This window comes from Coloeus monedula (genome assembly GCF_965178545.1).
Source record: "Coloeus monedula genome assembly, chromosome: 15".
In the NCBI taxonomy this organism is placed as follows: Eukaryota; Metazoa; Chordata; class Aves; order Passeriformes; family Corvidae; genus Coloeus; species Coloeus monedula.
Genome location: NC_138795.1, coordinates 3613461 through 3637829, shown reverse-complemented (window position 1 = coordinate 3637829; position 24369 = coordinate 3613461). Strand labels below are relative to the sequence as shown.

At 53.4% G+C, this 24369-nt stretch overlaps 2 protein-coding genes across 9 annotated transcripts in view; both read right to left on the bottom strand.

The window, feature by feature from the left end:
- Positions 1–525: 525 nt before the first annotated feature.
- Positions 526–5877, bottom strand: HK3 (hexokinase 3; the record flags this gene model as incomplete). Its single annotated transcript, XM_082291425.1, has 18 exons — positions 526–667; positions 795–1028; positions 1207–1362; positions 1435–1618; positions 1741–1840; positions 1960–2055; positions 2149–2268; positions 2392–2531; positions 2609–2913; positions 3000–3233; positions 3353–3508; positions 3683–3866; positions 3947–4220; positions 4325–4459; positions 4618–4766; positions 5084–5246; positions 5475–5646; positions 5774–5877. 18 exons carry the CDS (start codon positions 5875–5877, stop codon positions 526–528), a joined length of 3048 nt encoding a protein of 1015 aa, XP_082147551.1.
- A 1028-nt stretch (positions 5878–6905) lies between these two features.
- The window catches only part of UIMC1 (ubiquitin interaction motif containing 1), a 39781-nt gene continuing 22317 nt past the window's right edge, over positions 6906–24369 (bottom strand). For 2 of the 8 annotated variants that reach the window (XM_082291686.1, XM_082291687.1), the window contains exons 6-14: positions 23739–23803; positions 21191–21279; positions 20922–21005; positions 20195–20274; positions 16803–16971; positions 11256–11334; positions 9621–9741; positions 7776–7839; positions 6906–7326 (exon numbers count right to left, since the gene is read on the bottom strand). In XM_082291686.1, coding sequence (XP_082147812.1) covers positions 7073–7326; positions 7776–7839; positions 9621–9741; positions 11256–11334; positions 16803–16971; positions 20195–20274; positions 20922–21005; positions 21191–21279; positions 23739–23803 — 1005 coding nt within the window. In that variant the 3' untranslated portion in view covers positions 6906–7072. Of the gene's footprint in view, positions 7327–7775; positions 7840–9620; positions 9742–11247; positions 11335–16802; positions 16972–20194; positions 20275–20921; positions 21006–21190; positions 21280–23738; positions 23804–24369 lie in introns of those variants that run through there. The other 6 variants (XM_082291688.1, XM_082291689.1, XM_082291690.1 and 3 more) reach the window with 5 other exon arrangements.

The window sequence follows — 24369 nt, the reverse complement described above, 5'->3', positions numbered from 1 at the left end:
GCATGGCGGGTCCCAGGAGACCACCACCACGGGGCTAAGGGGGGCCCTGGCTGGCCCACCAGGCTCCTACTGCCCCACAGCACGTGAGGAGGGCTGCCTGGCCCCCTTGGGAGGGCAGGATGCCCCTGCCCCACGGCAGTCAGGCCCCTCCAGCACTGTGGCGGCAGGACTCAGCCCAGCCCTGGGGGTCCCAGAACCCCACGGTGGGGGGCTGGGGGGCACTGGGTGTGCGTCGTGCGTGCGGTGCCGTCGTGCTGTCTGCGTGTGGGGCCGGGCGGCCCCGGGCCCCGTGCCGTGTTGTGTAAAGCCCGTTTTTTTAATTCTGTATTAAGTGCATTCAAGTATTTACACTTGGCCTTATGTACATAGCGGTGCCGCGGGCGGGGGGTCTGCCGGACGTGAATGTAAATAAATTCGATATATATTGCTACGTGGGGCTGTGCCCGGCCGTGCGCTGCCCCACGCCCCTCAGGAGCCCCCCAAGAAGTTGGAGGTGTGGCGCAAAGAGCTTTATTAGAGTGGTGGCTATTGCCCTCCGCTGGCAGTGCGACAGGCCACGGCTGCCACGAGCGCGGCCCCTTTCCCCGAGCCGTCCTCTGAGAGATGGAAGGACACATCGCAGTTGGGTGCCAGATCCTTCACTGTCTTCTGGAGGTTGTGGGAGAAGCTAACCAGGACAGGAGGGGAGGGTGAGGACTGATGCCCCCACCCCATGCACACCATGCCTCCCACCGCAGACTCCTTCATAGGGGAAGGATGCCCCATAGGTGCCTGCCGCCCCTGGCCCCACTCACCATGGGTGCAGCTTGTACAAGGTGCCATCCACCCCGACAGAGACAGACAGCTGGTCCAGGCCCCGGTTCTCTCGCATCTTCTCCACCACAGCAGCCAAGCCAGCAGCACAGAGCTGGGCCGCCCGCAGGGACACGGCCTGGCACACTTCCCGCAGCAGCACGCTGTCCTCAAAGCTGGCATCGAGCTCCAGTTCGTTCAGGATGGTCCGTATCTGCCGCAGGGCCAGCCCATTGCTGCTCCGGACCAGTGCCACTGTTAGCAGCAGAGTCCCCATCCCCATCGCTGTCCCCATCCCTTAAGCTGGAGGTGGCATCACCCTGCCCGTGCCACATCAGTGTAGCCTGGCCCCTCTCTTGGTGTTCTGATACCCCCACCCCGGGTTCAGGGAACCCACCGGAGCCCAACACTCACAGCTCGATGGTAGAGAGGAACTTGGTCTGGAAGATGTTCCTGGTTTGGAGTTTGGAGGTGGGTCTACCTTGGAACAAGAGCTGTTTCTCTGTCATTACCAACAGGATCTGACGCACGATCTCGCCCAGGTACATGCCGCTGATGAGCTTCTCGAACCTACCCAAGGCACAGCCTCAGCTGGGCGCAGACACCCACTCCCAGCCCCTGTGCCCCAGGGCCCTCACCCACCTCTGCTTGCCCGGGTTGATGGTGGTTTCATCCACCACCCTGTCGAAGTGCGTGAAGATGTGGTCTAGGCAGCCGTTGTCCCCAAAGGCCCCCCACTCCATGTTGATGCACATGCGGCCCTGGTCCCCCTCCACAGTGCCCACGTTCCTCATCTCCTCCATGTAACAGGCATTGGTCCCTGTCCCTGCAGGCCCCATGCTGGTGTCACCCCCATCGCTATTCTGGCAGAGGCATGTGGCCCTGCCACATGGGGTAGAGGGGTGGTGAGGGGTTGGGGAACCTCCTGAACGCAAAGGTGCTCCTCACCCACAATGAGGCCAATTTCACATTTGGGGTCATCGTAACCACAGGACATCATGGTTCCCACCGTGTCGTTGAGCAGAGCCACCACCTGCAGCCCTGAATGCTGCCAAACAGGAGATGGGGACACGTGTTCGGGTGGCACCCAGACAGCTCCTGGGGCTGACACTGCCTGGGTGCAGGGTGTATCCTGGGGACAGGGACAGGCCACCAGACATTTCCTACCTGTTTGCGCTGGGCAGCATCCCGCAGCAGCTGGACAACGTCCTGTCCCACGCAGCCTGAGGCAGTGAAGCCTTTGGTCCAGGTCAGCAGCAATGCCTGCAAGAGTGGCAGGAGCAGGGGCCAGGCAGCTGCCTCACACCAAATCCTGGGGTCCTTCCCACCACCCTGGTGCTGGAGCCACTCCCTCACCTTATCCAGGCCCACTTGCTGGCAGGGGAAGGAGAAGGTGAAGCCAAGAGGCAGCGCCTGTGTCATCAAGTTCTGCTTTGTCTGGAAGTCCACGATGCAGTCAATGATGTGGTCAAAGAGCTGTAGATAGTGGCCGTGGTCAGCATGGCTTCTCCTAGCCCCATCATGGCCCCATGGAGAGCAAGTAGGGAGGCAATGCCCACCCCATCGCCCCAGCCACAGGTCACAAGTCCTCAGCCTCACCCCCTCGCCAGTGCCCCGCATGATGGCAGCTGGGATGACGTAGATCTCGCTGGCCATGCTGATGCCCTCCTCTGTCACGTGCACCACCAGCACACGGAAATTGGTCCCCCCTAGGTCCAGCGCCAGGAAGTCACCTCGCTCTGTGGGGAGCCAGCACAGTGCATTAGCAGGGCCACGGCCTCCTCAGCACCCCACTCCCAGTGTCCCTGTCCCTTACCGGTGCCATCGGGTGTGTGAGAAACGTAGGTGGGCAGCATACGGACAGAGGCAGTGGCATTGGTGTGCTTACCCAGGCCCCGCTCCATCTCCTGCCTCATCAGTGCCTGGACTTTCTCCAGGTCAGCGTGGGTGAGCCTTAGCGGGCCCAGCACCTCGTTCACCACACGGCGCTGGGCTGCCAGGCGCAAAGCCACTGCTGTAACCATGGCTGCTCCCCGCCCAGAGCCATCTCTCGAGGGCAGGAGGGTGGCCAAGCACTCAGGGGACAGTAGTCTTGACACACTCTGCAGGATCTCCTCAAACCTGCCAGAGGATGAAGGTAACATGGGCTGGGTGTGAGGCATCTCACTGGGGTAGCACCCCACTGGGAGCCCTGTGTTCCTCATCACCTGCTGTAGCCTTTGTACAATTCTCCATCCACCCCCACGTTGACCATCAGTGTCTCCATGTCTCGGGTCTGGCACATGTAGCTGAGGATGGCAGCCAGCCCAACGGCGTGGAGTGTGGCAGCACGCCCCACCACTGCCCGGCAGATCTGCTGCACCCGGCCGCAATCCCGCTCGCTTGGCTGCAGCCCCAGAACCTCCAGAACCCTCTTCACGTCAGTCGTGCCATCCTCGTTGCTGCAAGGCAGATCACAGCCTTGCACCACTTCCAGGTCTGCCAGCTTGCAGTCAGGAACACCCCATCCATCACCCCCCATCTTCCCACCCACGGCAGCTCCTCGTCCCCAGACACTCACTTGATGATATCCAGAACATGCTGGATCGTGAACACTCCCTTCTCCTTCAGGACAGCAATATCGGTCCCAGTGAAGAGAGCTTTCTCAGCAGTCAGAGCAATCAGCGCGTGCCGGACAATCTCCCCCAGGTACAGGGTGCCCACCAGCTTCTCAAACCTGTGTGCAGCCCGCATGGGAGTCAGTCATGCCTCCCTAGCAGCACCCCTTGGCCCTTTAAAAGCACCCAGGAGCATTGCGGGGGAATGTGTGCTCCTGTTGGTGGGGCCTGACATGCTCAGGGATAGATGGGGAGCCCCAAAGGCCCTGTCCTTTCTGGGGGAGAAAGAGCACCTCTTCTCCCCAGGGTTGGAAGATTCCTCATCCACAGATTCATCATAGGGTGTGAAGATGTCATTCAGGCTGCCATCGTCCCCAAAGCAGCCCCACTCAGTGTTGACACACATCCGCCCGCTGGTCTCTTCTGCCGTTTCCACCAGGTATGCCTCGGCCATGAAGCAACAGTTGGAGCCCTTGTCTGTGGGAGTGATGGGGCTGAGCACTGGCGCAGCCCCCCCAGCGCCCACCGCCGTGGCACGCGGGGTGCCCAAGTCTCACCTGCGACCACGGCGATCTCACACGGTCTCCCCTCCGTGCAGCAGGTCATCATGGTGCCCACAGTGTCATTCATCAGGGCCACAACCTCCACGTGGGAGAGCTGGCCAGGAGCAAACTGAGAGGATTTCCAGCCCCTCCATGAGGACAGCCACCGGCCACCCTCCCCATTGCCCCCCACCTCCTGCTTATTGATGGCTGACTGCAGCATCTGCACAACATCCTTCCCCACCACACCACTGCAGCTGAAGCCCTTGGACCAGGAGAGGAGTTCTGCCTGTGGAGAGCATGCAGCACAGTTGTTGACCTCTGGCACCAGGATTCCTCTCCCCAGTGCTGCTGTGCTGTGGTGACAGCTTGGGACAGGGCTCTCCCCCTCACCTTGTCCAGCTGCGTCTGCCGGCAGGTGAAGGGGAAGACAAAGCCCAAGGGGAGGCGTTCCTCAGAGCTGCTGGTGTCAGAGGTGGTGGTCTCAGCCAGGAACTGGGACACGCATTGTGCAATGAAGTCAAAGAGCTGCAAAGTCATGACTGGGGGTAAGGGCTGCTTGCCTTACTCAGTACCCAGGCTGTGGAAGGCAGCCCAGAGCTCCAGCACCAGCCCGGAGCCATGCTGAGCTTCTGTGGTGCTGGGCAGCCCAGCACCAACCACCCTTTGCCATGGCCTCTTCATACCGCTTCCCCCTCGCCCTGCATGATGCTCTCTGGCATGTCAAAGATCTTGTACATCATTTGGGGGCTCATGTTTCCATCTCCGTAGAGGGTCACCAACAGGGTCCGAACCTGGTTCTGGCACAGCTCCACCACCAGAAAGTTGCCCTTCTCTATGGGGGAACAGAGGCAGTGTCAGGCAGAGACCTTCCCTGTGGCAGATCTCCTAAAATCTGCTCCTTGCCCTGTCCCAGGGACACTCACTCACCCATGGGGGAGGCTCCTGAGAGCCTGAGACTCTCAGAGAGGCCAAGGGAGCAAGCTTCTGGCTACTGTCCCTGCACTGGGGACTGGCAGAGGAGAAGCTTATGGACCCCATAACTGATCCAAGAGTGGTTTACCCCTCCCTGGCACCTCCAGGGCCTACTCCAGAGAGGTGTGCAGGTCTGTCAGCAGCAGAACAGTTCATCATCAGGCTGGGCTGCCTTACCGGTGCCGTTGGGAGTGGAGCAGACGTAGGTGGGCAGCATCCGCACTTTGGCCTGTGCATGTGTCTGGCGGCTCAGCCCCTTGCACATGTCCTGCATCATGTGGCCCTTCATAATATGCAGCCTCTCCAGTGGGATGCAGAGCGATCGCAGGGCTCGTTGTATCTGGGGATGGTGCATTAGGGCAGAGGTGCAGAGGCAAAGGGCAGGGAATGACTGGAGCAGGGATGGGCCTTACCGGTGTGGTGTGGGAACTACCATGGTGGTGGCTGTGATGTCTCGATGGGAACCTGCATGAAGGGAGGTGGTGTGTCACCCACTGTGCTCCAGCCTGCAGGACAGGACAAATGCCTGCCCTTGCCCAGGCACACAGTGGGGCTGGGGGGCCTGTACCCAGCTCTGCTTCCCCCACCTGTTGTCTATTTCCATGCTCCATGAGGAGTCCATACTGTCGCTCCTGTGCAGTATTGTCACACTGCCTCTGCGGTTGTGGAGGAGGCAGCTCTGCCCCACCACGGTCATAGGGCCGAGCACAGGGGGGTTGGAAGGAGAGGGTCCCCACCACCTGCAAGAGGCCAGAGGCTGATGTCTCTCCCCTGCAACAGCCTGGGGGATCTGGGGAGCCTGCACGGCCCCATCCTCGGCCCCACAGCGGTCTCCACAGGGCAGGAGCCGCTCACCGGTCCACGTACCGACCGCCCCGTTCCTCTGCGCCCAGATTTCGCCTCTGGTCTCTTCTGTCCGCCCCGCCGAACTGGCCAGATGGGGACTTGGGCCGGGTGCTGCGGCTGCCCATGGCGGCGGGCCGGTGTGCGGGGCCGGTGGTGCCTGGAGCCGGTGTGCGGGGCCGGTGGTGCCTGGGGCCGGTGTGCGGGGCCGTTGGCGGCCGGGCCGGTGCCGGTGTCGGCGCGGGCGGGGCCGTTGCCGCCGCCGTCCCCCCGGCAACAGCCGCGCCCCGCCCCGCCATTGGTCGCCCCGCCGCGAGCCGGCCCCGCCGCGGCCAATGGGCGGCGCCGCTCCGGGCCCCACCCGCGGGCGGGGCCGCTCCCCGCTGCCCGCTCCCCGCTGCCCTCTCCCCACTCCCCGCTGCCCCCTGCCCTCTCCCCTCTGCCCGCTGCCCGCTCCCCGCTGCCCGCTCCCCGCTGCCCTCTCCCCACTCCCCGCTGCCCCCTGCCCTCTCCCCTCTGCCCGCTGCCTGCTCTCCGCTGCCCGCTCCCCGCTGCCCTCTCCCCGCTCTCCGCTCCCCGCTGCCCGCTCCCGGCCGGGCGGCATCGCTGCTTAAAGCCCGGGGTTTAATGAGTTCCGCACCAGCTCGTGCCATTAATTTGGCATGGGTCGCCCTCCCCTGTTCCCCGTGAGGATGCTCCGGAGGAGCAGGTCCCTCCAAGGCCCGGTGCGAGGCAAGCAAAGCCCCGCTGTCCCGGGGAGCAGGCGTACGGCCGAGCCACCCGGGGACGGAGAAAGCACCAAGGACACGGGGACACCGCGGCCGTGGCTCCTCCGGTCGCTGCATCCGCTGACTGCGGCTGTCAGATGGCACCAAGGTGCCCTCCGCCACTCCCGGCTGGAAATGTCAGCGCTGTGCTGCTGCATAGAGCACAGGGCACTGCAGCCCCGAGCGCCCCCACCAACCCCAGCTCCAGGAGAGGCCTGGGGAAGTGTGATTTGGGACCCACCGTCTGCTGCTCCTCCTCTCCTCCCTCCAGCGCCCTCCCATTCCCTAGAGAAAGCCAGCAGAGCTCTGCCGTGGTGCTGCAGTTTCATAAAAACATACATAAATATATTTCCATTTCTGTAACAGAGAGCAAAGCTGCACAGGCACCTATAAAACACATAGTCGCTTCTCCACCCAGCACTCCCCGCACAGGTCGTATAAAACATATAAAAGGGGCGTGGGAGACAAAGGCTGCAGGTGAAGCAGGGGTACAGTGCCGAGAAGACCCTCCCTGGGGCACAGGGAGCTGCTGGGGGTCCCTGCAGCACGGCCAGCCTCAGAACTTGTGCCTTCTCCGGCGGCAGCCTTTGATCCGTTGCTGGCTGCCCACACGGAGAGCCACACGTGGCTCCGAGTCCACCACACCATCCATGGCTTCCAAGGAGACGCCGGGTTTTGCAGGGGAGACATGGAAAGGAAGGTGCTGAATGGAGGTGGGGCTGTCTGCCGACGGCTCCCCATCAGCGGCTGAGAGTGGGGGAGAGGACTGTTGGTCTCCTAATCCAGTGAGGGGAGTCCCCGCGTCAGCACCTGCAACAAGAGCACACATCAGCCCTCCTGTGTGAGCCACGGGTGCTGCCAAGAGCACCTCTCCCTGCTCTTCTCCTCCTGTCCTTGGATCCATGGAGGGAAGTGCTGGTGCACAGACAGGGACAGCAAAAGCCCCCCACATCCCCCAGGAAGATGGACGTTGTTTTGGTGCAATGGTTCAGAGTACACCCCTATCCCTACAAGGACTCTGGGCTCTGGTGTGAGTCCAGTAGGCACACATCCAGTGGGTACTGGCAGGGATGTGTGCAGCCAGCTGGGAAATGCTGACAGCCAGCTAAGCCCACAGCCTCCTGCTCTGCTCAGAAAGAACAGACCCTTCCAAGGGGAATTTGCTCTCCCAGAACAGCCCAGGACGAGCCAGGAACAAAAGGGGAGAGCTGGGAAAGGGCAGCCCTGACACAGCCGGGCTGACATAGAAAGTTTTCCACCTTCAGACTTGCTCTCCGAGAGCTCCAGCATCCTGAGGAGTCCTCTCTCCTGCCTTCCGGTGTCCTGCCAAGGAGAGGAGAACCACCATCACAGCACTGCCACCAGGGAACCCCTTAGGCAGGATGGCCTCGGGGACACTTTTTCCTCGAGCCCTCAGGGTCAGGCTGGGCACAAGAGGGAATGCTGCTTATCCAGGGCCTCCAGCCACATGCGGGAAGGGCACTGCTCCATGCCCAGCCCAACTAGTGCTCAAGCAGAGGCAGAAAAGAGCAGCTAAACAAGCAGAACCCGGTAAAGAGGGAGGCCAGGGTACGGGGACACCATCCCCAAGCCCAGCCAGCAAGCACAGGGCTGTGACAAACAGGGGCACCAGGGGCTCTGGCACAGCTGGCACACATCCCCCAGCACTGCATATCCAAGGGCAGACTCGTCCCACTCTGTCCAAGGATATTGTGGCTTGGTGCTGGAGGGAAGGGCCTTCCTTTAGGGCACAGCCAGATTAGGAACACACCTCGTGCCCTCTCTCTGCCCTGGGAAGATGCAGCTGTGCTGGTCACATGTGTTAGGGGAAGACCACTTGACCTGGCTGATTTGAGCCTCACTGGCCCAGCAAAGTCCCCTCTCCTGGATGCTCCCTGCCCCCAGAACTGTTCTGGAAGGTACTGGCATCCTGACTGTGGGGCTGGAGCTGCAAATCACCCCAAAATGGGCCATAGCAGGAAACTGCAAGCCCAACAGTGCCATTAGGAAGCTTTGCAATGGCCCAGCCCATGGCCAGGCTTCCCCAGTGAGCTGCCATCTCAGCACAAGGCAGGGACAGAGGTAACACAGAGCCTTTCTGAGCCTTCCCAAAGAGTCCCCTGGCTTCAGCATCTCTCCCCCCATACCCTGTGCCTGTGCCTGCTTGCAGGACCCACACACCAGCCAGCTGTGGGGCACAGGGACAGAGTCAAACAGCCCCCACAGAGCCGGTCACATGCAGGAGCAGCCATGCCCTGCAGTACTCTGAACCACACAGTGCTTGGCTGTATCCCAGCCAAAATCATCAACCAGAAATCTCATCATTTGCATCTGAATCCCCAAAGGGCTGAGGTCTGTGATGGATTTAAGGGATTATACAAAACTAAGACATCATGTTGCATCTTCATGCCGTGAATCACATTTCTGAGTGCAGGCAAAGCTGCAGCACTAGGGTTTTGCCTGCAGGAACCAGCAGGAAGGCCTGGAAGGGCCCTCTCTGTGCTCCCCTGGGACCACCACGAGCAGGAAAAAGCACAACGGGGGCTAACACCTGGCGAGTGACTGTGAGCCAGCTGCCACCCACGCTCCTGCCTCCCACCTCCTCTAGCAAGGCACATTCCCCACACCCAGCACACCTCCACTGTGCTCGCTCCCCCACAATTCTCCTGGGACACTGCTGTTTGCTCCCAGCACTGAGCAATTTCCCCTGCTCTGACTCTAAAGCTTTCCCCTTGGGAATGGGCTTGTGGATAGTCAGATAGGTTTGTCATCCTGATGCTGGCCTCCATTCCATCAAAATTCAGCTGAGGAAGGCTGCAGGACTGAGGCGTGCTGGCTGGCAGCGGCACAGCCCTGGCTGCCTGCCCGCTGGAGAGGTTGCTGGCAGCTCTGCTGGATTAGCTCACACCTGGGACTGGTCCGTGCTCTCAGAGAGCGTCGTGGGAAGGAGGGCAATGAGTTCTCTGTCCACAGTGGCCCACAGGGACAGGCAATCCTACATCAGGTCAGCTCATCCCTGCCAACCAGGGAAACAGCTCTGGCTGCCAACCCAGCCCCACACCCAGCGCAAAGCAAAGGGGATGGTGTGCAGGGTCGCCCCTCACCTTGGCTCTTCGCAGCCTCCTGGTTCCCTGAGCTTGCCTAGCAGCCTGAAGGCAGCTGTCCACGTGCCTCTGATACTGCAGCAGTGGCACCAGTGACTTACAGAGGTAGCACTTCTCACACCTGCCAGGCAGCAAAGGACAGAGCACTGCATTAGGATTCACCCTGCACTGGGCTCCCAGACACCAGCGGTGACTTTCCTCCTCCAGGCCATGCCTTGGAGAAGATGTGTCACCAGATCCAGTCTCGCTCAGTGGGGTCAGGCCGGCACCAATCGCAAAGACTGAGTGATTATCAGTTTTCCCTGCCTGTTCCTCTGTATCCTGCTGCTGCAGCAGTGGGACAGTAATCAAATCTGCTCATCTAACTATCTCAAACACCACTGATTTCTCCCCAGACATAAAGCACCCTGTCAAAATCTACAGAAATGAAGTGCAAGGGCTTTGCAAAGGGGAGTTAAATTCTGCCTGAAAAGCAAACCAAGTGTGTTAAATCAGAGAGACATTTTACCAGGGCTGGATGAACTTGTCTGACTAGTAAATCAAGTCTTTCTCTGCACTGTCTCCATTTTACATCATGGCATGCAGGGAGAAGAATTGCAGAGCACATGCTCCTGCTGGGGGGTTGGCTTAGCCTGTTTCTCAAACCCTCTCATTTGGGTGGAAGATGGTCAGGCTCACGCAGGACAACTGAGTGTTCTTGGGAAGAAAATTATTCTGGGTGAAAGGAGATGAAGGTCAGGCATGGATTTACACAGCTACACTCGCTTCCACACCAGCTCTCAGCAGGGACTGAACCCTGCAGAAGAGGACACTGGCTCTTCAGGAGGGGAGCTGCATTCAGGAATGGACTATCTCCAAGAAGAGACAAAGCCCACAGGGACCAGCCCCAGCAACATTGTGTTCAATTTGATAGTGGTACTCTCTTAGTGAACACCCCAGGCTCTAAAATGCATATGGAGAGCCCCCATCGAGCAAAACTCTGCAGCACTTTTTCCCGTATTTTCTTTCCAGTCAGTGCTGATTACCCAGATAATGTGTCTAAACAGAAGCTGTCCTCTCTATAATTAGCCTAATTCCATTAGTGATGTTGCCATCCACTGTTTGTAACAGCAAAATTGCTTCCATAGCAGGGATTTTACTGTCAGATCCTCTCTTATGATGCTTTGTGTGGGTGGCAGGAGGAGGGGCTGCATGGAGAGAGATTAAACAAAGCCACTGCTATTCTGAAAGTCTAATTTAATTAAGAATATCACTACAGGTGCCATGTTGACAGCCTCCATGTCCTGGCCTCTTCTTTTCCTGGGGTTACCAAGCTCAAACCTCCCATCAGAAACCGGCTGAGTTAGCACCATTTTAGCTACAGCTCCCCCCCAGCAGCCACGCACCCCTGACCCGTCATGGATTGGGCTGAAAGGAAATCAGTGCAAAAATAAACAATCTGAGAGCAGCAAATTCCTCTTGCTTTGGTTTAAATATAGCCAGCGCTGCAACAAGAGGCACTGAGGAAAAGCAATTTCTTAGGGAAACACCTCTATAAAGCCAACAGCCAGCATTTGTACAGGAATAAAGACATCCACAGTCAAGCTAGAACAGAAGCATGAAAACAATCTTGGAGGAGCAGGCATACCTACTTACTTGTCAATGTCTAAGGATGGTGGGCTGCTTTCACCACTGGCAGCTTTATTTCTTGCCTCTCTCTGATGCCGGGTGAGCACTGGAGGAAAAACAGAAAGGGTTAACAAAAAGGGTTATTACCGTCCACCCCAAAACCATCCCTACATCATGCCCAAAGGCACCAAGTTTCCATCACTTCCACTCAAAGCTGCAGCAGAGGTGATGGCAGAGGTGAAGAAACACTGGGCTGGGACAAGCAGGGTCTTCTTTCCTGCCGAAGAGGTTGCTGGACAAGTGTCCTTTTCGGGGGGGATACTGAAGAATTTACCTTTCCCAGACTAGGAAGCCAGCTGACCATTTCACACCTAACTTGCCAGAAAAAGCTGTATCGACAGTCTGTAGTTTACAGGAATTTCAAAGCTGATGCACAGCAGTGCAGTAGCCTGGGAGCAGCGTTATCCAGCTGTGCCGGCAGCACGGCACCGCTCCTGCCAAACCAGGCTCCTGTGCCTGCTGCAGGGAGGGACAGTGCCAGCTGTGGGCTCAGGGGAATGCAGAGCTGAGGCAAGGGCTGTGCAGAGGCACCAGACCTTCTGCAGATGTGGTAGAGAGAGCCTGGCTGGGAAGGGACACAGCTCACACTGGAAAGGGGAGGCTACAGCAATTAGCCCACACTCATCACTTTCTCACTGCCCATGTGAAGCGTGGTGACCGGTGCTATTGTCCACAGACAGCCCTGGGAGTCCCCTGGATGAAGATCTCTACCAGGAGCAGTGCTGCTCTCCAGAAGCTCCAACACATGGGTAGCCAGTGAGATCCCAGCTGAGCAGCTGATGACAGGTCCAACCATTTCTGTTCCCCCAGCAAGCCCAAGCAGCCTTTCCCAACTGGCTCTGCAGGCATCTGCAGGGAGCACGTTGGAGTGTTGTCCCTTTCAGTTGAATTCCTCTCAGTGTATTCCTGTTGACATACCACCAGCAAAGATCCTCAGGGAACATTTCAGATAGCTTAGCTTGCTTCATCAGGGACGTTCAAGACTCCAGCTCCAAAACAGATGTCACAGTAAGCGCTCTCAGGCATGCTGGCTAAGGGGACAATGCAGGGAGCTGTTTTACGGCTTGGTGATGCTGCTTCCCATACTCATGAGGAGAAAAGTCTGAATCCAAGGTATGGGTACAACAAACCTGTTATTGTTAGCACATTGTCTGTGATAAAGAAAGTGAAGCACAAAATTTTGTGCAGAACAAAGGGAATTCTTCTGAGTTTTAGCAAAACTCCACTTCCAGAGTGTTGGGCAACCCCAATATCTACCCACAATGCAACACAGCCTTTCCTTTAGCAGCAATCACTGATCTGCAGCTACAGCCAGCAATGTACTGTGATGTGCTCAGGAGCTGTTGGGGTTGACAGGAGACAACCATGCTGAAGAAACAAGCTCAAGCATCTCCTAGGATGTGGGTATTGTCTCATAGGCGATGACTGATACCAACAGCTCATGACTCACAGGAACTAAAGCAAACGTCTCTCTTTAACATAGCCTGGCCCAGATTTGAAGTGGCAGCCTGACTAGGAGGACTGGTAACAATGGCCAGCCCCCTGGCCATCCAGCCTCCCAAGAACCCAACCAACATGTGCATTTGACAGCGTGGTGAGAACTGCTCTCCAAATCAGCGTGCGCTCGTTAATATTCCTTAACACTGTCTCGGGAGCCTTCTGCACCAGCTCAGGTGTTAATCAGTTCTATTTTCTTCCAAAAGCAGTGAACACATCTGGCATAATGGCCCTATTAGAGATAGGCTCCCTATTAGTCTGGGACTAGCTCTGCAGCTGCCCAGAAGGAGACTCTCAGTTGTGTTGCTGGAAGAAGCAGCAAAGGAGAGAGAACAGGACCAGCTGGTGAGGTACAATCCCTGCCAAAACACGCTGGTTGCCCCCAAGAAGGGGGTTCAGAACATAGGAAAAGACTTGCTACAGGGAAAGCCCCCACCACAGAGCAGTGCTGACCTGCTTGTGTGACAGGAGCCTTGTAACTTTCCCAAACGCAATGCTCTTTGCTGGGTCAGACATACTCTGTAGCCCGAGAATAACCTTCTCCCTCGCTCAGCATTTCTTCTGGTTCACAAGTCATCCTTGGTCTGTTTGGCTCCAGCATTCACCCTGGGGAAGTGCAGCAAACCCTGCCCAGTATGGCCTCACTATCAGCACACCCAGCCTGAGCACCTCCTGGGGCTGCCAGGTCTGGCTGGCATGTGGAGCCGCGAGGTCAGAGCCACTGAGCTCCTTACCTTCCTGCTCAACCCACCTGTGGTCTGACCCACCAGCTCCCTGTGCTCACTACCAGCTGTGCCATCTCCTTGCAGGATCTATTAGTGTCTGGCTCATGGCATCTTGTCCCTTCTCAGAAGCCATGCAGTTTTCCTCTGCACCCATTTCATTTCTCTCTCTGCCATATCAGTGCCACTTCTACTGATGTCAGGAGCTTTTTAACAGCACCAGTGCCACTGCTGAAGTCTGACAGCTGCATCAAGACTGCATTTGAGCTTTGGGAGGAAGGGATATACCAAATCCTCATTTTCCTGGGCTCACTTGGGAACTGAGATGTCGGATGCATGTAGACGGGGGGTGAGAGGCATCGAGTATGTCACAAAGCCGGAGAGTATTTGCTGTACTCAGCTGCAGCCAAGACTCGCTTCCAGACTGAGACCAGCGGATCCCTGCATTGGCAGCAGCAGCGGGCGATGGATGTGGTGACTCCAGCAGAGCCCTCTCACACAAGTGAGCCCCTTCAGTTGAGTGCATGAAGAAAGAGGGAGTTGGCACAGCAATTCCACAGCTCCACTCATTCGCTTGGAATTAACACCAGCCACTGAGCTGGAAACCCAGGACCTGAGCCCTCTGCAGCCAGGTACAGTAGCTAACACAACATCAGGCTCTTCTTTCTTATTTACTCAGATCACAGGAAAGTGGAAATTCATGAAAAGATTTTCATACTGCCCAGGTACTGTGGTGGTCTGGGCATCCAGCCAGGGCAACCATGTAAGTAGGGGAAGCAACTGCAGCTCATCTTGCCCAGCTGCTCATTTGAAAACCTGCCCTTAGATATCAGCCAGACTGAGCTGGCCTCCTGAGACACTGAGAGACTTTGGTGCATGATTAGAAGGAAGAAGAGAAGTAAAACCAGCAAGAACCCATCCTTTTGTAGTATTAAAATGGAAACCACTGACAGCTACAGTTTGCAGGACTGCAATTCTAGAGACATCAGGAGTAAGTCCAATTAATAAATCTGAAGACAGATCAGGAACACCTGACCCAGTGCACCAAAGGAAACCTGAAGCCATCTTTTCTTAACAGATCAGGGCATGGTGTAGAGGGCAGAATTTTGACTTCCTCTTTGACACAAGGCTGTTGCTGTGCTCCCAAGGAAGCCAGCAGCCAGCCAAGAGCATGCAGTGCTGAAGCAGTAGAGAACAGCTTCTGGACCCACACAGGAGCTGGCATTTGCTTCAGAAGAAAATTCTCTCACATCTTTTTTCTCCCCATGAATTAGCTTTACCTATGGATTTTGTGTTAGTGGTGGATGCCAAGGTAACAGCCCTGGAAACAGAGTCCTTTTGTACCTGCACAGCTGTGCCAGGCTCCTGTCTGGCCTCTGCTCAGAGCTGAACATCATATCTGCCTATTCAACCCAAATCCCACGGACCAGCCCAGCAGCTGAGAGCCCTCTGGGTGACAGTTGCCTTCCAACAACTGTTGGAAACTGGCCCGAGGTGCCCCACGAGCCAGAGCCCCACAGGCAGGCAAGATTCTGCCCAAGCCCAGGAAGCCCTTGGTCCTGCAAAGAGTCTGGATGCAAACAACACAGGTGTCTCAGACTGTTATGGCTAATAGAGCCTGGTCTCTACAGGGAAAATACTAGAATAACTGCCAATAGAAAACTCAAATTACTGTGATTTTGTCCCAAACCCATTGCTCTGCTTACAGCCATTACTGCAGAGAAAAACCCCTTTTATTCCAGGCTGATTTTCTTACAGGAGGATTGTTCTGAACAAGCCAGAACAGCAGAGTAGCAATTCCAAAATAACTACCCTTACAAACATCCCCAAGGAGACCAGCCTGGAAGCAGAATGGAGAGGCCAGCCTTGAACTCTGTCCTGCTGAAAGCAAACACCAAAGAAAAGAACAAATTCCCTTGCACTGCCAAAAAATTCAAAGCCTTTTCCTGATCACAGCTGGGATTCCCCAGGATCAATGGATACACTCACAGTCCAGCCACACCAGGGACCGGAATACCACAAGGCCAAAGACATTCCTGCTAAAAGGCACACTAAAAATGCTGCTCCATTTTGTAACACAAATAAGACCTTTATCAGTCTTGAGGACAGGAAGGAACTATGATAATTTGTAATTTGCCTGAGCCAAATGCTTTGTATCAGTACCTGGGCTGTGCCTGTAGAGAGAACCTTCCACCAAAATTAAGCACCAGCCAGCATCAGCCTCTACTCTGACTTCTGTTATCTTGACATGTCACATCCCCAAAGGTTTAGTATATCAGGAACCTTTTATTTTAAAACTACATCAACTCTGCATTAAGATTGCATGGTGAAACTTCCTCCTGCTAGAGAAATGCAGAAGTTACAGTTCTCATACTAGCTCTGATTTGCTCAAATTGCTTAAACATCATAGATTTAGGTTGCATTTAACAACCCAAATGTATGCAACCAAAAATTATATATTCACAACCTGAAAAGTTAATCTTATTACAAGCTACTACTTTGATATTACCTGACGTTGTGCTAACACAGATTTTACATTTCAAGCAGCAGCTAAAACATAACTTACTGAATATGTTGATAACCAACCAGTGTATTTGTTCACTTAAGCTCCACAAAGGTTGGCTATGGAAAACTGATACGAAAAAGAATGCAAAGAGGATTAATATGGGCAGTCTCACTGTGCTTCTATGCCTCACTCTGCACATGAAGGAGAAAAATCCACACTCCCAGACTGATAGTTACCATTTTGCAATTTTAGTGAAACAAGAAGGAAACTTTTCTGCAGTATCTGCCACCCAAACAAGCCATTTTTGCACATACAAATGTCAGACTTCATGCAGAGCACAGGCCATGCTTGGAGTAGAACAGAACATTCCCCCCTCTCAAGAGCCCTGAAGGACGATTGCCCATGTGGCTCAAGCCTTCCATTTTCTACCACTGCCACATTCTCTGCAGGTCCTCAACAAACAACACAATAGACAGATCTTATGAGTACTGCTTGAAGCATCCAGGACTAGGATAATATTCAAGAGTTGGGATAATATCCAAGAGTTGATAATGTGGTGAATTATTGTGTGAAGTCAATCAGAGATGATGTCTCTGTGCAGGAGGTGCTGGAAATACCAGAGCCTCCAATAACATCTCCTGGGCAGCGTGGAGATGGAGTAAGGCAGAGTGAACAAACCTCCCCACACTAAATATCCTGAGAGAAGATTGCAGCACCTGCCTGCCAAGTAACAACAGGGAAGGGGGGTGAGCACGAGGAGCAAACACGTGGAAACAGCACTTGGCAGACCTGGAGCGTCCTCACCAGGCTCCGGCCCCGCGATGCCGTTGCAGTACATGGCGTGCACCTCGATCTCGTCAGCTGGGAAGCCATGGTCACACAGCGGGCAAGACACACGGGCAGCAGCTGTAGGACTGCACTCAGACACAGTCCTGCCAGCATCTTCATCTCCACCAACCTAAGGAAGAAGAAGAAAAATTAGCCAGACAGGGTTGTCTCTTTTTTTTTGCTTAGGTGCAGAGCTCCATGCTGTCTGGTAGCTACTCACCCTCCCACAGACTCAGATTTTCTTGGAAAGTTTTATTCTTCCTTCATCACATAGTGGTCAGAAATAACACCACTGGCTGAATAAACTGCGCTGCACTAATAACTAATTCTTCTTGCAAAGGCAACATGTCCTCCTGAATCATGGTGAAACTCCCTGCACAGTCATGCACACCGTTTAAGGCAAACATCACCTGCACTACAGTGGAAAAATGGCAAAGCTTCCATTAATCAGGAAACCTCAGAAGCGAAACTGATGGAAAATTCATGGGGCAAAGCAAGAGTTCAACACCTGACTTGTGCTCATCAGTCTCTGGACATGATCCATGCTACACAAGCAGCACTGAGTGGAAACACAGCTTGCCCCAGGATGAAAGGAGGCTGCTGTGGTCTTAGGAAGCCCGGAGAGATCACTGGAAGCTCCTCCTTTATAGAGGAGGTGGCTGGAGCAGTCATGAGAGGGGACACCGATCAAGGAGAGAGGAAGTACCACTAAAAATCTGTGTCACACAAAATTACTAGCAGAGGCTTTTTGCCAGGGCACAATATCACAGCTCCTGTACGTTCTCGGGGTGCCATTACTACTTACGGACACTCTCTTTTTGCATTGGTCACACAGCTGCAAAGGTGCTCCACTACCAACCCACACAGATCCAGCCTGCTCCCTACGCCACTGACATTCCCAAATGCAGCAGACTGCAGCCATCTCACTTGTAACTGCATGTCTGCCTAGCTGGGCTTGCTGCAAGATTTTTCCACATTTAAGAAAAAAACCTTCCCCTCCCTGCAATGATTAAGAAAAGCTATTTAAATATTAACCATGTAGAGAAACCTATAGAAAAATAATATGGGAGAGGTTTCTGTTCTTAGAGCTAAGCAGTGACATGTAGACAGTGTGCAGCGAAACTGCTGTCTGCTTCCCTCCAACGGTATCATTTCAGGGAAGCAGTAATTGGGGTCAGCCAAGATGCTCCATGCCACTGGAGTGCTTTGCTGTATTACTCGGTTTATTACTTCCTTTCCCAAATGAGGATCTGATCCTGATTTTTATGTCCTAAAGGGAATGAGGGTGCTTTGTTGACTCAAAGGAGCTATGACAAAAATTGCAGGGCTGGGCCTCAAACTGAGATTCCGACTCTCAAAACGCTTTTCTCCCGGACACCAGCTGAAAGGCTGCAACAGAGAGCCCCAGGAACATCCCTCATTCCCAGGGAGGCTCTCTGCCCTGAATTTCTGTGGAGGACTTGCCACAAGAGTTCCTCCAGCCGAACAGAGGCTGCTGAAGTACATCACTTACAGCATTAACACTCGTACCCCTCACTCACATCTCAGTGTCACTACATCTTGTGAAGTCCTCGCTGTGGGATGTCACACTGAAGAGCCATAAAAAACAAGATGTGTCAAATATGAATGATCAGATCAAACCTGCACTACACAGACAACACACAAAAAATATGATGGGAAAAGCAGCAGGCACTGCTCCTTCTAGCTGCCTTTTTTAAAGCAATCTTAGGAGATCACCAATTCTGCACACCCTGCCCGCCTACATTCAGTGGCAAATTACTAATTTTAAATGGAAATGCAACATTCTGTAACAAAAGACTGCTTGTACAAAACCTTGCTGTAGCAGTCTGGAAAACCTCAAGTGCAGAACCAATCACCCCTGTCAGAGCCAGAGACAGTTGCCTCTGCTTTTTAGCAGAGGAAATTGCCTACAAGACATAGTACTTGCAGCCAACAGCCAGCCAAGAGCAATGCTAGAGGCTGAGCTCAACAAGACTCCTGTGTCCTGGCTCAGCATCTGCTAGGAAGAAGTCAGTCCCAGTGGTCTCTGCTTGGCTCCTGCAAACCACTGACGCCATGGTAGCTGTTTCTGCTGTTTTCCTGGAGGGCTGTGGGCTCCGGACTGGGACCTGCTGCCAACCATAATGTTGTCAAACAATCCCTAGGAACCCGCTCCCCATCACCTTGTGCCATTCAGGCAGAGGTGTGAGACACAAGGCACCCTCTGCAAAGCACAAGGGGACAGGGCAGTGTCCTGCCCACAGCCAGATGGGTCATGAATGTGCTCTGGTGGCCAGCCCAGGACTGCCTCTCTCATTGCTGCAGTGCCTAATTGACTGAGCAGTGCTTGGAGATACCTGCAGAATGAAAGGCACACGAGAGCAGAAGATGGTTTATTAAGAGGCCTGTGAGAATGAGACATTGGAACTGCAGACGTGCTGTACAAGCTGCAAACTCCCAGAATGAGCTTTCCACAAATGAATCCTCTTGTCAAGAGCTGTACGATTCTGTATTCATGTACCCTGCCAGAGGAGTACTTGGCAACCCCTTTGATATCACTCTCTAAATTAATAGACAAAGGGAGTTTTATCAGAAGCAGGAACTGGAGTCAGATGTTGGTACAGTGACAGCTGCAAAGCAATTGCTGTGCAGGTGTGACAGCACGGGGAAAGGGGCTGCACACAGCGCACATCTGCAGCAAGAGGTAAGAGGATGGCCCTGACACTGACTTACTATTGCTATTAACTATTACTGCACAAAACTCAAGATTCCCGGACTCAGGACACTCTGCTTGGCCTGAAAACCACCACCAGCCCTCAGCACTTCAACAGCATCCTTATCCCAGTCTGATCTCTGGGTGAAGCTCTCCTGTTAGCCTCTTGGATATGGTCTGTGGAGAGCAAACTGGATTTCAGAGTAACAGGGAAAAGCAGGTCACAACACAGGTGACTGAGGTTTACTTGGACTCCCCTCAGAGCTCCTGCGGTCCCTCTGCATCACCAAGCATCACAGCCTGTACCCCTGAGCATGGGCAAGCAACAGCACTGCCGCCCACGCTGATGGCATCCTCCAGCTCAGCAGTGCTGGGATATAAAAGAACAGGCTGGAATTGATAACAGCTCTCCAGCTATAGGACTGAAAGGCTCCAGAAGCAGCTGCATGCAGTCCCCAGCCAAGAGGGACTGGAGATATGAAGCAGTAGACAAAAGCAAAGAGGGAACTGTTTGTGAGGATCCAAACAGCAGAAGTCCAAGCTTCCAGCTACCCAAAGGGAAATGCCAGCAAAGTTCAGCTGAACCAAGGTCTAAAAGGTAGGACTGGAAACAGGACCCTTCAACTCCAAGCTCTTTTACCTGCATAGGTGCACCTCTGCTGTCTGAACAGAGCTCTTCTCTCTCCTCCTCAACAGCTTCCAGTGGGCTCGGCTGTGTCTCTGCAGAAAAACACCTCCGTGTCAGCACAGGTTTGCAGCCCCCAACTATCTCCTCACTTGCTGATGTAGCTTAGCCCTTAACACTTCTTAAGAGTTTTCACAGTTTCAAAACATTCTTTAGACTCACCACAAATGTTACCAGACAAAGCGCAACAACACAGCCAGATGAGGGGTTAAAGTCACAGCATGGTGGTGTGAGGACAAAGGCACTGCGGCTTTGCAGCTTCATGGGGAGTGAGATTAGACACAGGGAAAGTGAGTGGAACACTTGCTGGGATGGAGACAAAGCAAGAATAGAGCTGCTCTCTCATTGAGACAAGCAGAGCTCCCATTCCGTGGACTGTCTCGCAGACACACCTTCTTTAGACCTCCACATCTTCCTTGGCAACAACAAAACATGCCTCCAAGCACCACCATGACCTCTACTGCTACAGCTGCTCGTGAACAGCAGCAGCCTCTTCATTAATTTTCTCACTTAAAACCCTGGACTAGAAAATCTCAAACATTGTAGGAGAGACCAAGGAAGAAAAACTCCTTGGTCCCAAACATCTTTAATTAATGTAAGACAAAAATTATTTCAGCTCTCATGCTTTGCACATTATCTTAACATTGAAAAATCTGAATATTTCATTGCATTGCAGAGACACCTTGTTTTGAGTGATCCCTCCATGCCCAATGCACATCCAGGTATGTCTTCAGCAAGTCTTCAGCAATCCCTGTCACAGAACTGTCTTAGAGGAAATGGGTCCAAAATTAGGGGATCAAACTAAATTACCTGAATAATTTTAGCCTTGAGAAACAGAGATGGGAAAGTAATCTAGTTTTGTTCAAATAACTTGAAAATTCTCTTTTCTCTGAATTTCCTAAGCGTGTAACTTTTGGTACAAAACTCATAACAGTCTGAAGTTCCTCTTACCTGGGCAAACGGAGAGCTCTTCTTCAGCAGAGTTTTCTGTGGCAGTATTGGGGCTCCTTTTACTGCCAAGTGGGGTCATTGTGGAGATGCTGCTCAAAATATAAATATAACATGAATCTCCAATCCAGTAGGTGTGAGGGCCACACCTGCCTTTCTCACGCAGTTCAGAACAGCAGACGATGCCGTAATTTCCAAGTGGTCAATATCTGACAGCCAGAAATGACCAGAATAACAGCACAATAAGGATCTAAAATGCTATCCTAAGCAAAAACCCCAAAGGGAATATTTTTTGCTTCCAAAAAGGCAGAAAGGGTCATTATCTCTTGTCAAGGGAGCAAAAACACCTGCTCACAATTGTGGGACTCTCTGTGGGAGAAAACGTGGGAGTTGTGCAGGTACCAGCACTGTGCCTCTTTCTGTCTGGGGAAGGAAATCCTCACTGAGGAAAGACAGACCTGCTTTATCTCGCATTATCCTCTCCCTCCTCACATTGCTTGTTTTCTCCCTTATCCCTGTGCACAGCAGCCAGAAGCAGCACGGATGTGACACATGGCATTTTCCCTGCAGCAAAGTCCTTTCAGCATTAGCATGGTGGTTCCTCAGAGCAGCACCCAGCACTGCTCCTCTCATTTTGACCTTTGGATTCCTCCTATTTTTTTCCTCCCACCTCACTGCACAGTGGCTTTCTGACACAGGCAGGCATTGCTGAGTAAGTCTGGCACCCATGCTGACACACTCTGTGCCTTCCATGACTCTCTGATTAGTCTGATCAAGTATGCAAGAACACACTTTAAAAAACATGAATCCCCGCACTGACAAACACAAGATTTATTAAGCTCAACCACAGGCCTTAGAGAAGAGAGAACAGCCACTGCTGATTTATGATAAATAAAAAAATTCTGATAGGAAATCACAAGTGGCTTTTCTCTCTAAATAAAGCATCTCAAAGCATTTGTTATGAATCCAGGCTGAGCATGTTTTACTCTGTGTCTAACATCAGGGCTCTCTTCAAAAGAACTCACACAAAACAACTTGCTATGACATTTATAAAATGGGCTAATCAATTTGAAGTCAAACCACATTTCTTGCTACACCAACTATCTCCTGGTAACAAAGCCTATAATCATTTATTAAAACCCCAATCTTCCATGCTCTGTACAAAGCGTGGAACAAGCGGGGAGAGCAGCTCACAGAAAGCAAAGCAGCTTCTTCACAGGACTGGCACTTCCTAAACTGCTCCACTCCCTCCAGACAGCTCAGAGCCATGTTTTCCTATTAAGTGGTGCTGAGGCCAGCCGGTTGGGGTGCCTGAGCCATACCCAAGAGAGCCCTGTGCTGGCAAATTGCCAGGAGCCAGATGGCAACACTTAATGTGCACAAAACTGCAAAGACTGCAGCCATTTCTTGCCTTGCTGCAGATGTTCCAGCTGCCCAAGGAGGGGCTGCTGCATCCAGGTGCATCCCACCCCAAGGCGGGCAGCCAGGAGCTCCTGGGCAGCTTGGGGAGTGTCCCAGACTAACCTCACCAGCTACATCAAAGGAAAGAGGTGCTCTCAGGCCCTAAGCAGGCAGGAGGCCAGCGCTGCAGAGCGCTCACCTCGCTGCCTTCTACGCAAGCTCAGAGCTCAGCTGTCACAGGCTCATCAGCCTCGGCGGCAGCAGCGGCAGCTGCAGGTTCCTCCTGCTCCCCAAGGCAGGTTTTAAGCTTGTTAGAAAGGTGCAAGCAAGAGGGATTTTCATACTCTGCATATTGATATTAACTGCTCAGGCCAAATGCTGTTAGATCAGAGGAAAGTTGGCAGTTTTTTTCCAAAGCAGGTTTAAATTATAAAACCCAGCAAATTAAAAACATGACATTATCTGGCCTTTCTTGTAACTTGCTCCCTGAATCCTCTCCCATTTGTCCTTCTTCTCCATAGCCTTTGCTGCAGAATTGCATCCCACAGGAAGGAGAGGAGAAAAAAAAAAAGGAAAAGAGGAGTAGGCTTAAATCTGAAGAAAATCATGTTGACTTGTCCCACACCTGTCATCTGCTGAAGTGGCTTTTCTGGAGCACTGCACTCTATCTTTGGCTGATAGGCAGTGCCGTCTGGCTTCCTCCTCCCCGCTTTCCTCTTCAGAAGTAAGGCAAGAACATAAAAATACACACAGAAATCCAGTAAAGCCATCCCCATGCTGCCAGTGCGCCTTCCCCGACACACACGTGATGGCATCGCTGTAACTCACCTCCAGCTCCCCAAGGCTTTACTGCACCGTGTCACAGGAGCTTCAGAGGGCAAGGAGCAACTCCTTCAACTTGTACAAGGATGCACCTTGCATGTCTTATAAAGTGACAACAGCAACTGATCCCTTCTCCTCAGCTGTGCCCCACTTCTCCAAAGCCATGTGTTTCCAGGGATATTAAACAGCAGTGACTGCAGCTAGCCTTTCCAGCAAGCCCTGCAGTGAGCTGTGGTGGGACTGCACCCCAAAATACTCCAGGGAGAGTGGAAGAGCTCATATCACCAGAGAGAACCTATGAGCCCCACACTCTGAACACCTTACTCACCTGTGTGCAATTTGCATGGGTTCCCCATCTTCAGGCACATCCTCTGCAGGCAGCACCTGGGAGGGCTGGAAAGGAAAATTCTGGTGTTATATAAAACAACGTGCACAGCTGATTGGGGTCTGCTGGGTCATTGGATTCTGTCCATGACATTGCACCCAGTCTGCTGTATATTTTTATCTGAAAATGGCTCAGTATCCATCCGGAACTAGTCAGCTTTTTCCCTCCATCCCTCCTTTTGGCAAGGTACTCCCTGCAATAAAGCCTGGCAGTACTTTTCGCTACCTTGCTGCCTAGACATGTTCTTGGACAGTCCATGACCATCCACTCCTCCCAACATTGCCCATCATCTTCCATGCTCTCTGCCTGTTCTCAGCATTCACCTAAATGTACTTGTAGGCAACAACCATAGCTCTTCTCCACCTTTACCTGTGCTGAGCTTGAAACAACCCAAGGTTTTTAATGTCCCCTGTGCTCCCCCAGGTACCCCAGCAGCCCTCACCTACTCCACTTTAAAACTTATTTTCCTGAGCCACAATGACCTGATCAACTGATACAGCTGATGCTTGACCATGACAAGCACTTTTCTGAAATTTCCTAGAGGTAAAATCTGTTGCATTTTTCTTGCCTGGGA